General features: G+C 34.7%; 3 protein-coding genes across 4 annotated transcripts; all 3 read right to left on the bottom strand.

Moving 5' to 3' along the window:
- Positions 1-239: 239 nt before the first annotated feature.
- Positions 240-2,186, bottom strand: LOC123889657 (F-box protein At5g03970). 2 transcript variants are annotated; one of them, XM_045939088.1, is made up of 2 exons: positions 2,019-2,186; positions 240-1,820 (listed from the first exon to the last, which is right to left on the bottom strand). In XM_045939088.1, exon 2 carries the CDS (start codon positions 1,743-1,745, stop codon positions 477-479), a length of 1,269 nt encoding a protein of 422 aa, XP_045795044.1. In that variant the 5' UTR covers positions 1,746-1,820; positions 2,019-2,186; the 3' UTR covers positions 240-476. The 2 variants fall into 2 exon arrangements, with proteins under 2 accessions (XP_045795044.1, XP_045795043.1); XM_045939087.1 differs by having other exon boundaries at positions 240-1,797; positions 2,019-2,172.
- A 1,591-nt stretch (positions 2,187-3,777) lies between these two features.
- Positions 3,778-7,840, bottom strand: LOC123889655 (inositol phosphorylceramide glucuronosyltransferase 1-like). Its single transcript, XM_045939085.1, has 10 exons — positions 7,376-7,840; positions 7,121-7,241; positions 6,673-6,858; positions 6,391-6,554; positions 5,840-5,947; positions 5,523-5,660; positions 5,294-5,425; positions 4,686-4,968; positions 4,445-4,568; positions 3,778-4,123 (listed from the first exon to the last, which is right to left on the bottom strand). Exons 1-10 carry the CDS (start codon positions 7,622-7,624, stop codon positions 3,982-3,984), a joined length of 1,647 nt encoding a protein of 548 aa, XP_045795041.1. The 5' UTR covers positions 7,625-7,840; the 3' UTR covers positions 3,778-3,981.
- An 863-nt stretch (positions 7,841-8,703) lies between these two features.
- LOC123889654 lies at positions 8,704-11,730 on the bottom strand. Its single transcript, XM_045939084.1, has 6 exons — positions 11,405-11,730; positions 11,244-11,309; positions 10,994-11,063; positions 10,784-10,893; positions 9,504-9,618; positions 8,704-9,398 (listed from the first exon to the last, which is right to left on the bottom strand). The coding sequence occupies exons 2-6, from the start codon at positions 11,302-11,304 to the stop codon at positions 9,314-9,316; spliced, it is 441 nt and encodes a 146-aa protein (XP_045795040.1). The 5' UTR covers positions 11,305-11,309; positions 11,405-11,730; the 3' UTR covers positions 8,704-9,313.
- Between the last annotated feature and the right edge of the window lie 1,951 nt (positions 11,731-13,681).

Genomic DNA, 13,681 nt, shown 5'->3' with positions numbered 1-13,681 from the left:
AATCTTAAATTGGTGTTGAAAGGCTACAAAAGAAGCTACCACCTCCAGCACAATGAACGTGCTTAGTACGAGGGACATTAGTTTCTAATGTATGAAGTGAAATTAGCATTAATAACATAAAACCAAACAAAACGGGGTTAAAAGTGAGTTCCATGTATTCTTCATCTTCTGAAATGTGATGTTTTGTGACTGTTTCCAGTTGCAACTATTCTGTGCAAGTAAAATACTAGACAAAACGATGATCGGAGGAGCAATATTTTTTAGTACTTATTAAGCAGCAGTCTATCAGCATATACAATACACACCACTGATTCTATAAAGCAAAATGAAGGTTAGCTAGATTGCTACACTTTAAAACAGAACAAAGATGCTAAAAGCTTTAGTTTCACTTCCATCTATTTATTCTGATTAAAACCAAAATGGAAAAGATAAATTACATTAGATATCAAAAAGACAAGCCTTCAAAGTGACAGAAATCATGTTCCATTCAGTGATGACGCAGATGAAGATTGTGGCCAAGCAGGCAGAAAGTAAGGAACCACTTTGCTAGATTCCCATGAAATGGAAGCTCCTCGACCCTGATAATTAACTACTTCTGCTGTCTTGGTCTCCAAATCACACAGGAAAATGTTCCAGCCCACTCTAATAAACACAGAAGTAGAATTCTGAGGAAGAAATGATAATATCTGGGTCTCTTTAAAATACAAGCTAAAGGTTGGTATCTGTTTCCATATTGCTTTAAAATTCAATCTCCACCTCTGAATCCAATTATAACTCAAATGAGTACAGTTGCTGTAGATGGATGTGTTGACTCCTGGCTCCTTCTCAAGAACCCATATCTCCAAACCCAAATTATTGCTTTGACCATATTGCAAAAGCCCATCCAACGATTCCCCAAGAACAGATTCCTCGTGATCCCGTGATAACCCACCCGTCGGTAATTTAACCAAAGCTACATTCCTATCTCCAAGACGCGGATCATAAATAGCAAGTTTTCCCCAAATTGCAAGCCAGTGTACAACTCCACCAACCACCTTACCTACTGTCCTTGGGCGCAACGCAAAAGATGTTGCACACATCAGAGTGGATTGCTTCCATTTCCCAGTTTTCGAAGAGTAAGTCTCAACCGACAAAGTGTTACGTTCCTTAAGTTTGGATTCACATTTCGCACGCATCACCTTGTAGCAAATATCACCCTCAAGATATTCCTCAACAATCAACGCCATACAAAGAGTCTTATAAAACTGCTGAGGTTCCGGAAGTTGATAGCGTTGCTTCTTCATAGTATCATAAACATAGTATATCTTAGGGTGCACACCAGAAAGTATAACACCATTACAAGAATCAATAAAGTAGCCAAGTTTTTTCAGGGTTCCAGAACGCACCAAATCATCACCCTCTTTACAAGTTGACAAGAAAGGAAGAGCCGGCTCCCAAGAAGGGCGACGGTAACCGTCACGAGGCCTTCCAAGATACAAAAAGTTGCATACAAAAAACCCTAAATGTCGATAATTTTGACCCCATTGAGTCAAGTAACGACGACGAAACGAAGAACTGCATACAACAAAGAGCCATCTTTTGGAAACAACAATTAATTTGGTGATAGTTGATGGTGGTACACGAATTAGAATCTCGTGCATGATATCATCACAGTTGAGTACAGCATAAACACTACTATTACTATTATCATCATTATTATGACTTGTTTTCGCTCTTTTTTTCTTCTTACTCTTAGTCTTCACCATTTTCAACAGCTAGGTTAAGTATATATATATACCAAATTCATCTTCAGAAAAGCTGAAAAAAGCACACAGATATATCTAAAATTGATAATCATTCATTCTATAATCTAGCTTGTCAAACGCGGTGCGGTGGCTTTTGCATGCAGAGGCGGCTATTGAGGCCGCAAATTGCGCTGAAATCGGATCATAGCGCGTGATGCAGGACCGCACCGAATGAGGAGAGGGGAAAAGGAAAATACGTAGAACAAAGAAGAAGGAAAAGATGGAGTTTCTCACTGTTTCTGGCGGCTGACGAGCAACTCCGGCAGCTTTTTCCGGCGAGTTGAGTTATCTCCGAAACGAGGACAGAGCATGATGATGCATTTTGCTTTTTGATCTGATGTATGTATGTAGCTGCTGTGTTTTGTTTTGATTTTATGTTGTTTAGGGTTTTTGTTTTTTTTTCTGTCAGCAGCTCCATTTTATTTTTATTTTTAAAAGCAAGGGAAACTCATTTCATTTAATAGAAGATAATAGATTTATTTCATCAAAGATAAAAAAAAAATATTGGGTAAATTGAAATACAAACAAACGCTCCAGTTAGGTTATGAGTGAGATTATTAGTTTGTTGCCGGACAAATGCTATGTCGTAGTTTTAGTATTAACGGATAGAAGAGACTTACAAATTGACAAAAAAATGTCTGGTTCATTCTGATACCTATAATGACTAGTAATTGCATTAACGACAATTTGACAATTGGTTGCAAATGTGGGAAGAGCGGAAAGAAATTTCGCTAAAATGCAACATAGACGACTCTTTTTACTAGTAAAGGTAAATTTAATATTGGTATTTGCTTTCGAGACAATCAAGACTCCATTGTTCAAGCTCACACCATGATTTTTTTTCTTTTATTGTTGATGGATGCAAGTTCTGAACTACCGACATTATGGTTGAAGAAGAATCTTCAACCCAAGAAGCCGTGTAGAGACTGGCGTCATGGTCTTTCCTTTTGAAGAAATAACAATCGATGTGAAGCTCTACTTTAAATCACATCTTATTAATCGCTATGACAACACCATTTGTAAGTCTCACATCTTATCATCTTATTAATTGTGAAATAGCAAGAATAGAACAACACCATTTGTAATCTTCAATTTTTACTAATAATTCTTGTTACACGCTTAACTTTCAATGTGACATAAGTGATGGGTATTTAAATTTCTTAACTATTTGATTCATCATTGATCATGCGTATGAAAAAAAAATTTACTAATTAGATATTTCGTGTATAACTCCAATCACTCTCCACTCTACTTTTTTTATGTTTTAATTTCTCAAAAATATCAATTTGCTGAAATGTGTGTATCTCCTTTTATGTTATTGCTAAAAAAATGTATCCTTTTATTAAGTTTAGATTTTCGAATAGATGATAATTTTTATTGAATTTATTATGTTATTTTTACAAAAATCATGTTGACAGTGGATTGGTCAAAGCCCAACTGCTAGCTCAGCTAAGCCCAATTTAATATGGAAATTTTTTTTCACGTCCTCTATCTTTCCAATTTTACCCCTCACAGGTTAAGCAGTGAGCGAGATATTTTGAAAAATTCACAATGTGCACGGGTACTTTAGAGAAGCGCGAAAAGAAATTCTCTTTAATATAAACTAAATGGGCTAGGGCCTATTGGCCCGATTACATTTAAGCTAGATTTTTTTAGGACCAGCCCATCATGTGAGCTAATGGGGCCGCGGCCTATCGAGTCTCCCAAATTTGACAGCTCATGAACATGTGAGTGACCCTGATACAGTTAGAATTCGACTGTTATCTTTTTTATAATACTACTATTGTTGAGGACTCCCACCACTCATTGCCAAGGCTTAAATGACACAACTTGGCATGTTATGGGAGCAAACTACGGAGTAATATCATTCAAAGCAATAATAAGTAACGTGCACATCAGAGAACTAGCTGACAGACTAACAAGAGAATCTAAAAATGTGCATAAACACAATTCTGTCAGGTAAGGCCAACTACACTTTGAAATTTGAAGGATATCATGAAAAGTTAGCTGTTTTGAAAGAATAATAACAATAATATTACAACAAGACCTAAGCAAATACTACTAGTACAATGTTAGATACACAAAAATTCCTTATTTACATCTTCCACTAGAACAATACTATGTTTAGGCTGTAAGATGTAAAAATGAAGAAAATATCGACCGTAGTTTACATCACCACTTCCTATCGTTACAAAAATCAACATAAGAAACATAAGCTCCTATTTGGAGTATTATCCGTCTCATCAAGGCCTTTTAGAAATGATCGGATAGCAAGATGTTCTGAAGCATATGTCATGAAAGATGCCAATATGATGCCCCCAACAACCATCAAACCTAATCTGTTACAATTTGAAAAATAAAATGTTTTAAGAGTAACTTCTAAAGAAATATCCTATAACAAAGCTGTTTTCATGCCAAAACTACGAATTAAGGACATAAAAAGCTAGGCACAACTTATTATAAAGCTAGTTACAAGAGAACAAATGACACTTAATTCATAAAGCTGGCCTAAAACAGTACTTATATATAGAAGCCACCAAAATTAACTGTAATATGTTGAAATTATAAAAGGTTAAAATTATTTTAACTAGACCTTTCATCATGGAAATTATGCATGCTGTAATAAGAGCTCTTTCCTAATACATTAGAACGTGAATTACCTTAAAAACAAGGCAGTTATTCCAAAAAGACAAGGCAAAGATGGAGCACCAATGGCCAACAAGGCCATCCCTAAACCATAGTACCATGTAGCAACATCACACGATGAGATCTGTCTCTGATGACCTGTAAATACAGTATAAAGTTAATAATTTACTGGAAAAAGAAATTAATTTAAGAAAAAAGTATCTCAAGGTCAAAATTGAAAAAACCACAAAATAAGCTTTACTCTAGATAACATACGTTTTCCAGAATCATAATCCAAAGATTCGGGAAGTGACGAGGATGCTGCTCGTGATGCCACATATTTTCCCCACCGATAAATCAAATGAAGATAACCTCCAAATAATATAATAAACACTGTGAATGTCCATTCATACATCAAAAGCAAACCAGTCCATGGCATCACTTGCCGAGGAACAATCAAGAGACCTAGTCCAAGAGACACCACTGCAGCCGTTAAACAGACACAGACAGAAATACCGCCCAAATAGGTAGGAACCTTGCACTGAGAACCATTTGAGAGCTGCATGTCACAAAAGAAGCAAATCTTAATATGTTGAAAATGCATAAAATATAAGAGCTGTGCAATCCAACTAGAGTTTATGTATCCTCCTCCTATTTGAAGCCATGACATGATCACAGTGACGCTTGATGATAGTAGTACTAGACAGATAGATATAACATCCTGAGAAGGAAAAGAGTACCGGGTCCTGTACTGGTGATTGTGTAGGAAGCCTTACATAATGCATTGTCTTTGTCTCCCTCATCAAGATCAAATGACTAGGTCACATAATGGCCTCAAATGAGAGGGTTCAAATGTCAAACCAGAAGACGAAGAGAAAACCAACCTGGTGGATTGAATTGGCTGATGTTGAAATAGTTGTGTATGCAAGTGGTCCGCTTGATCTAATCTTATAATAAAGTTGCCTGAATTGATTAAACGGTGAGCCTCTACAAAATGAACCGAAGTATTCTCGATTCTGCAGAAAATGAAGTATTCGGTGACTTATTTGAAATCCTATGTGCTTAATGCTCGAGATTGGACAAGAATATCAACTAAAATTCATGATAGCTTACCTTCATAAATGAAAGATAACAGCTGAATAGTAAAGCACAGAATGGTAGCAGAAAGAGAAATTTCACAAGAAAATAGTCATTAGGATTTTGGCCGCCTCTTGTTCCAGGAAGAGATTCCCCAAGCTTTTCCCTTACATCCTGAAGAACCACACCAGGGTAAGAAGAAATAAGTCAGCAAACTTTGGTCACAAGCTTCAATTGGGTAGACATGACTATATCGGCAATGTAATGTAGCCTCTTTATAAACCGAGGAAGAGGAGCATTTCTTTAACAACATTAATAACAGACCAAAAGAGGATAGTTAATTGCACAAGTACCTGCCAGACATCAACAGGTTTCAAAAGCCAAGATGTCCACCAATCCCAAGGCTTAAGGGGTCCCAGTGTATAGTGAATCACACGGAGCTCTTTCTCATCTACCATCCACTGGATAGATCAGCATGAACAGTTAGAAGAACGTCAGATGATTTGAATTGAAAAAGAATACTGAGACAAATGCATATATTTAGTATGCATGCAAGTGTGAGTGTATATAAAATAATCTACATAATATACTCATTATTCAAGATTTAATGAAGTAAGCATGCATGAAGAGTTGCAGCACCGAGTCAGCAATTCAGGCTAGGTGCCCTCAAAATAAGGCTAAAAAAATCTCCACAAGAATCTGTGCTACACAATTTTTAATGAAATAACGTTCACACAGTATTACCAATAAATCCATTAAGTATTTATCAGATAAAGCAATCAAACCTTGCACACATTCCATCTAAACTGATGAAGCATAATACATGGTCATATATCTATCTCGCCTCACTGACTCTAATTACTTAAGAGGAAAGAACCATCTTCTCAGTACCTATATTTCGTACCTTGTTAGCGAGCATGTAAAGACCAACATCTGCATTATACAGCGTTGACAGTCTCTCCATTTCAGGAGTAGGTCTGGATTTCAACGCCTCCGGGGACAAGTTTGGGTCAAAAAGATGTGCATTGGGAAACCCAGGGAAATAGGAATTAAGAAATCCTTGATCTCCTGTCAAAGGGGGGAAAACAAATGAAAGACAATAGTCAAAAAACTATAAAGTTTAAATTCACATTTCAAAGAAACAAATTAACAGATTCTGAAATTGATGCCCAAAAATTTGCTTTACCTCCAGTGTAAGATGCCGTGGTTTTAATTTTGTTCACCATGTCATTGAAAATGGTTTCAGACGGCTCCACCACCATAACTCCTGAATTCAACCTCTCAGAATGCTTCAAATTAGCACAAAATTTCCGACATTTGAAAAGATCGTCAATATTTTTAACCACAATAGTATCCGCATCGAGGTAAACAACTGCAAATTCATACTAACCACATCACATAAAAAACCAATAATCAACAACAAGAAAGCTTTAAACAAAACTAAACTTTAAATTCCTTCCTTATTTCCATAAACAACAAAATTGCTAAAATCAAATGACAACCTAAATTACTTCAAATAACAACAACCTACATTAAAGTTACTTCAAACATAATTAAACAAATAGTAACAACCTAAATTAAAATTAAAAAAATTCAAATTCCTTCCTTGTTTCCATAACCAACAAAATTATTACCTTTTTTATAATTGGTCATGTTAAAAATTCTCAACTTTGTGTAAACACCCCAAAATCGCTTCGGACGAACACGATTAGGATTAGCAAGTAAACTAATCTGCTCAACTATCCAACCATCAGCCTACACACACAAACCAAAAATAAAAAACATAAACCCAATTACTAAATAGTTAAAATTAGAAACTTTAATAATTAACAAAACCTAAAAAATAAATTTTGAGGAATTCCCAGTAAAGAGTGATGAAGAAAGATTACAAGGAGAAGTTTTTTGGCGAAATCAGAAACTCCATCTGAGACTAATACAACCATATCTTTGGTGGATCGAGTGTTGCGTATTGATTTGCCAAGAACTCGAACGCCCAATAAGAATTCATCTCCGTATAATAGAGTTACGTATGCTTCATCGGTTTTCTTAGTAGATCCCAAAGAAGCTTGAAATTGAATAGAAAGTAGAGAGATTATGAAGAATAAACAGTAGTAACTAGTTGTAGTGTTTGGTTTCATTGTAACTTTTGATTTGGAGTTTGAATCGATGGAAGAAAGTTGAATTGAATTGTGGAACTCGTCTCTGACCTTGTTCTCAGGAGTGGTCTTCTGTGGCTGCGTGCAGCTACAGTTGCACAATACAACGTTGTTTTGCTACAAAATCACATAAATGATGTTTTTTTACACCAAAATTTCACACCAAAATTAATAATGGTGACCATTAATAATTAGGATGCTAAGGGAGTTAAAATATGTGATTAATTAATGCTTCCTCCTTTCCCTTTTTTCTGCTTCAAAAAAGTAAAAGTATTTTTTTCCCTAATAACATCCCTTTATTTAGTTAGATTCTTAACATGTGTCTTAGCATTTTCCTAATTATAATTAAGGTGAGAGGATACTTTTTTTACATATATTAAGAAAAATGATTAGCATGTAACAAAAAAAAATGATTAGTAATTTTTTTTGTGGTAAAAATGATTAGTAATTTTAATGTATTTATTTTGATTATGATTATTATATAAAAATCTACTGTATGTGTTTATTTATATGTTAATCTTTCTAAAATACCTTGGAACTTTAAATTTTTTAATATATTTTAAGATAATTTTTTTTATCCAATAGTCTAGCCGTTAGACTCACAGATTATAAGCATAGAGAAGTGAAAATTTTGAGATTCGAATTCCGACACCTCTAATAACAATCAGCTGAACCATATTACTAATAATTTTGAAAAGAAAAAAAAAATACATTTCTTTTATAAGAATTAATAAATACATTTGTACAGGAGTTTATATTCAAAGAATATTTTAAGTGTGTTAATCATTAGCTTTGTTACCGAAATTTATTGTCAAATTTGTATGTCAAAAATAACGCAAACTCTAAAATTATCGATAAATTTGTTGTGGCAACAAATATTGCTTTGGTTCATACTCCCATCACTGCAAATTATATAAAATGGATAGATAATGATTACTTAGATACATTTTTAGAGTTGATAGTTTTAAAAAAATTGTAACAAGCAGAGAAATGATACACCAATGTACATATTCAATTACAGGGACACAGGATAGTTGAAGTTAGCAAAAAATGATACATAAACCACAGTGGCTTAGGAACGATGTAATTCAATTGCACAAGGCTATATGTTAAGTGGAAAAGCAACACCAAACACAGAAAGCGCCAAATTCTTTTACACTTTTTGGAGACTTCAAGCACCAAGTAACACATGAACTGATCATATATGAAGCAACACAAAACACATATTTCAACAGAAGGCCATTTTTGTTAACAATATAAACAAATTATCTGACTAAAATCCAACAAACATGGCAACAAGATCGAACAATTGTCTACTTCAGAATGTAAATCATACACAATGAAAGAATCCCACTCATATTGCAACCAGCATGGTTCTTCAATAGCTTCATCAGAACATCACCAATGCACTTGGCTGCAAGAGTCTGCATGCTAGCTTTCTTTGAGTAGCAGTAGGCAGAAAGGGGATTATACCCTTACCTAACCAACTATAACTACCATAAAAATAAACCTAAACAACCTCTAAAAAAGCATAAACTAATTCCTATTTCTAAACTTCTTCTTGGGATAGACTCGCAGAGTCTTTTTGTTGGGTCAGTAATGTTCTTGCCTAACACTGCACAACAGCTGTGGAGGAGCTAAAAAAGTAAAGTCATTGGGAGGAGGATCAATCTAAAGATTCTTTCGCACTAATTGCCCAGTTAACTGATCGGCAGCTGACATAGCACGAGATGCTGGACCAATGGAACCTTCATACCTGTGAAACTAAATATAAGTATACAATGAAAAGGGAGAGGAAAATAGAGAGTAAAGTGCATTTGCAGTCCATGATAAACATGCTGAACTGGAATGATATACTTACAGAGCAACCAAGATATACGCTGCTGTTTGCAAAACTATTGCACCTTCCCCAGCAGCCTTTGATGTGTTTATGCACCTTGCACTAAACCAGTTCTCATGAATTGATGTGACCAAGTCTGCCATCAGAATTTACATCAGTAGTGTATGAGAAGAGAACTACTCCCTCCGGTCCTTTTTATAAGGAACACTTAGGGCAAAAAATTTGGTCCTTTTTATAAGAAACTTTGACCAATTTTCAAATGTTTTAATGTTCAATTTCACTTATGCCCTTATTTATTATGAGAGAGAATTTAAAAATAAGTAAGTTAGTTGAATAAAGAGTAATTAAATAAGGGTATACATGGAATAAATTAAAATTTATAAGAGTATTAAATGAAAATAACTATGTTAAATGTGTTTCATTGGTCTGTGTGATTTTTTCAAAGTGTTCCTTATAATAAGGACCGGAGGGAGTACAATGCAGCACAGCACAGCACAGCAGTGGGAAGAGTTAAAACACGAATCTAATGACATACATATTAATATATCATGCATGGAACAAGATGAATCTAACTATACATTGAAATCCAGAACATCATAAACTTTCAAACTTGATGCTAATATATGTTTGAAACACTTAATTTTAGAGAATAACCTCCCCTCTCTGTCAAAACCCCTCACCATAATATTTTGATTATAAGTTGTTATGAAGAAAAAACTAACCAATTCAAAAAATACGAGTCACCGTAAAAATCCTTAAGCAAACCACTAAAAGTAGAACCCCAAAGAGAAGTTAATCGGAATAATAAAATTTCTATACAGCTCAAAATTTGTTTAGTTCTTCATTGTGAATTCTATTAAGCAACCACAATCACATAGAATTAAGTATTCACCAATGAAATTGGCCTCAACTAATATTCATTGTAACTTGAATCTGAATGTTGATTTCTGCACCATGTTTAGCATAATCACAGGGATTTGCATTACATGGTACATCAGCATTCAGCAATCAACCGCATTCCCTGCACACACATGTCTACCTTGATTATCCATAGTTAAATGTTCAAAATTGAAACTTCCAACAATTAGGCATTTTATTCGCATATTTCCATATACATCTAGCAACAATTGTAATTCCTATTTAAACTCCCATTAACTAACAACTTAAGCTTTTTATCAGATGGCTGCATACAATTCACAATTGGTCATATAAAACAAAGTTGATTATCCCTCACAGGTGGTCCATTGCACAATCAGATAGAAACATGAAAGTCATATACACTCCAGTAGTTAACCACTTACACTGATTGGAGCCAATATAGAAGCTCTCTGTCTGAAGTTTATTGTTTCTGACAAAATCCACAAAATGTCTCAATTCAATGATATTGACTTTCATTCCTTCTTGTTCAGCACTGCCAGAAACATTCATTCATTCATAAGTCCAACATTTCAAATAAACAACAAAAGGCAGCAGCACGCAATGCAATTCATGATAATTGTATTACTACTTACACGGTAGATAACAAGCGAGACGGTCCAGTCGGGTCGTAGTTAATCAACAAAGCAGCTTTTAAAGGAAGACCTAGAATCATATAAATGTCATCAATCTACAAAATTGATAAAAATAAAATAAAATTAAGAAGCTAAATTAGCCCACCCAAATTGGCACCAGAGAGAATCGAACCCGAGACCTTACAAAATTGATATTAACAACAAAAGCTTAGAAGAAGAACATACTAGTAAATCTATCTTGCATGCTTACCAGAACCAATATTGGTAGAAGCCCACCTGTCCCATGTTTTATGCACAAAAACCCAATCCATTGCACCTAAAAATAAATTCAAACAATTTACATTAATTTAGATGATGATGATGATGATGATGATGTGGAATCGAGGTGCGGAGTAGAGTGGAATCTCTTACCTCAGAAGAAGAGACAGGGGTAGTGGTCGGAGTCAATTCTTCCTTGGTCAGGTGGCGGAGGCGATAAACAATTACAACGGTAGTCGGAGAAGAAGAATACAAGTGGCAGACGACAGCGGCGATGTGTAGTGGTCGGAGAGAGAGATGAACGCAGGATGATGGGGGCGAGACAAAGAGATGATGTTACTAAAATGACAAAATTATCCTTATAATTTTTTTTTTTTACTTTAAATGCCAATTCAATTTGCAAAACTTCAACAAGCTAGTAGACAGTGGCCAATAATAAACTCCACATCACAAAACAAATTTGATTCTCGAGCTCCCTTACAAAAATCAATGACGGGGGCAGAATCTTGTACTCCATTGTCCAACATTTTTCTTCAAAGTGTATGTTTGGTTTCAATTCTGGAGTAGCCAGAATTGATTCTGGACATGTAGAATGGATTCTGACTTGTTTGGTTCCTTAAAAATGGAATTGATTTTGCCTCATTCTACTTGAAGCTAGAAATTGTAGCTTCTCATTCTAGAATTGATTTTTACACTCAAATTCTTTGTTCAACTCACTTTTGTATGAATATATCCAAACATAGATCAATTCTATCAAAATCAATTCTCTCAAACTCAATTCTGTCAAAATCAATTTTGTCCACAGCAGAACCAAACACATACAAAGTAATGGGTAGATGGAACTAACACAAATAACGTAAAAAGGAAACCTCACCGAACCTGGCCACTGCCTACTATCAGAGCTCGTTGAAGTTTTGCAAATTGAATTGCATTTGATTAGTAAGCTAGCTTTTGGGATGAGATCCAAACATATTTAATATGGTATTAGAGCTTGTTCTGATCCTCCTTAGATTGTATGTTGTTATTCTGTTGTCAAGTTCCCGATAGTTTGGGAAATTGGGAATGTGTTGCTTTGTCTTTTTGTTGGAACGCAAGCTTGTAGGGTGAGGTTGCCCTCACATATTTATACATTTCATAGCTCGGAAACCTAAGTAATGTGAGGCTTCAAGCACTGGTACGGCTATTTTCAAAAAGTACCAGTATCGGGTACTGTAGTGGTACGGGTACGAGTACTGTACGGGTACTGTGCGTACCTGACGCGTACCCTTTTTTTTTTGCATTTCGGTACTGTTGCGGTACTGTTCGCGGTACGGTAGACGAGTGGACAAATTTTTTTTAATTGTTTACACGTTTTCTTTTGCTTGGCCCAGTTTCCAATTTTTCTGAATCAATATAAAACCTAACCATCACAACTTACAACCCTAATTTTGCAACTCTTTCACCTACCCCTATCCTTTCTCTGCTGCCTTCTCTTAGTTCTCTGTCTTTTTGCGTTTGGATTTGGACTGTGGAGTGGAGGAAGAAGAAAAAATTCTTCACTTTTGTACTGTATCTACTACTTTATTGAAAAAGAAAGGTACTACTACTAATTGTTTATATTTTATTCATACTACTAGCTAATAGTTTATATTTTATTCTCCTTGTACTAGTTTTAAAAATTTCATACTTTTAAATTATAATATTTAGAATTAGAATAGTGGAGTAGGTAGGCTAATTTTATATTTGTTTTTTTTTTTAAGATGTCCTCACAAAGAAATAATAATAGTGGAGTAGGAAATAACAAGAAACAATAAAAATTATAAAGAAGGAGAAACAAAAATATGAGATATTTGTGGAGATGAATGAAATATGTCTGATGGAGCTGGTTTGCTTAAAGTTGCAAGCCTTTCTCTTGATGAACCCGACCTGGAAGCTGTTCTTTTTGATGATGTTGATGAGGAAGACACTGTTTAGCATGTGATTTTTTTCATTCTTGCTTAGATCTTAAGTTTTATTTCAAACTAGTAACTTTTTAATTTTGATGTTTTGTCGTTATTTTGTTTCGTTGTTGTTTGAACAATATATTTTAATTAATTTTTATTTTTTTTGGTAACGTACCCGTACCGTTGTTTTTTGAAAATTGTCGTATTCCGTACCCGTACCAGTACTCGTATCGGGTACCGTACCCGTATTTGTGCAATACAGCTTCAAACAAACTCCAACAACATAACTAAATATTCAACGAGTTTTACTTTATTCTATCTTTGTATCTTATGCATCAAATAAATTTGAATAAGATTGATAATATACTATAAAGAAGAAAAAGAAAGATTAAACGAATTGAAAAAATGTATCCTAGTCTCTATTGTGTGGATGAAGATAAATGGGAATAAAGTATTTGCAACAGCTTGGAGTGATTATGTTCCGCTTAAAGCCTCGGCGTTGGTGTGG

This window comes from Trifolium pratense, linkage group LG6 (assembly GCF_020283565.1).
Source record: "Trifolium pratense cultivar HEN17-A07 linkage group LG6, ARS_RC_1.1, whole genome shotgun sequence".
Taxonomy (NCBI): Eukaryota; Viridiplantae; Streptophyta; class Magnoliopsida; order Fabales; family Fabaceae; genus Trifolium; species Trifolium pratense.
Note: the sequence above shows the minus strand (reverse complement) of the source record. Positions and strands in the feature narration are given on the sequence as shown.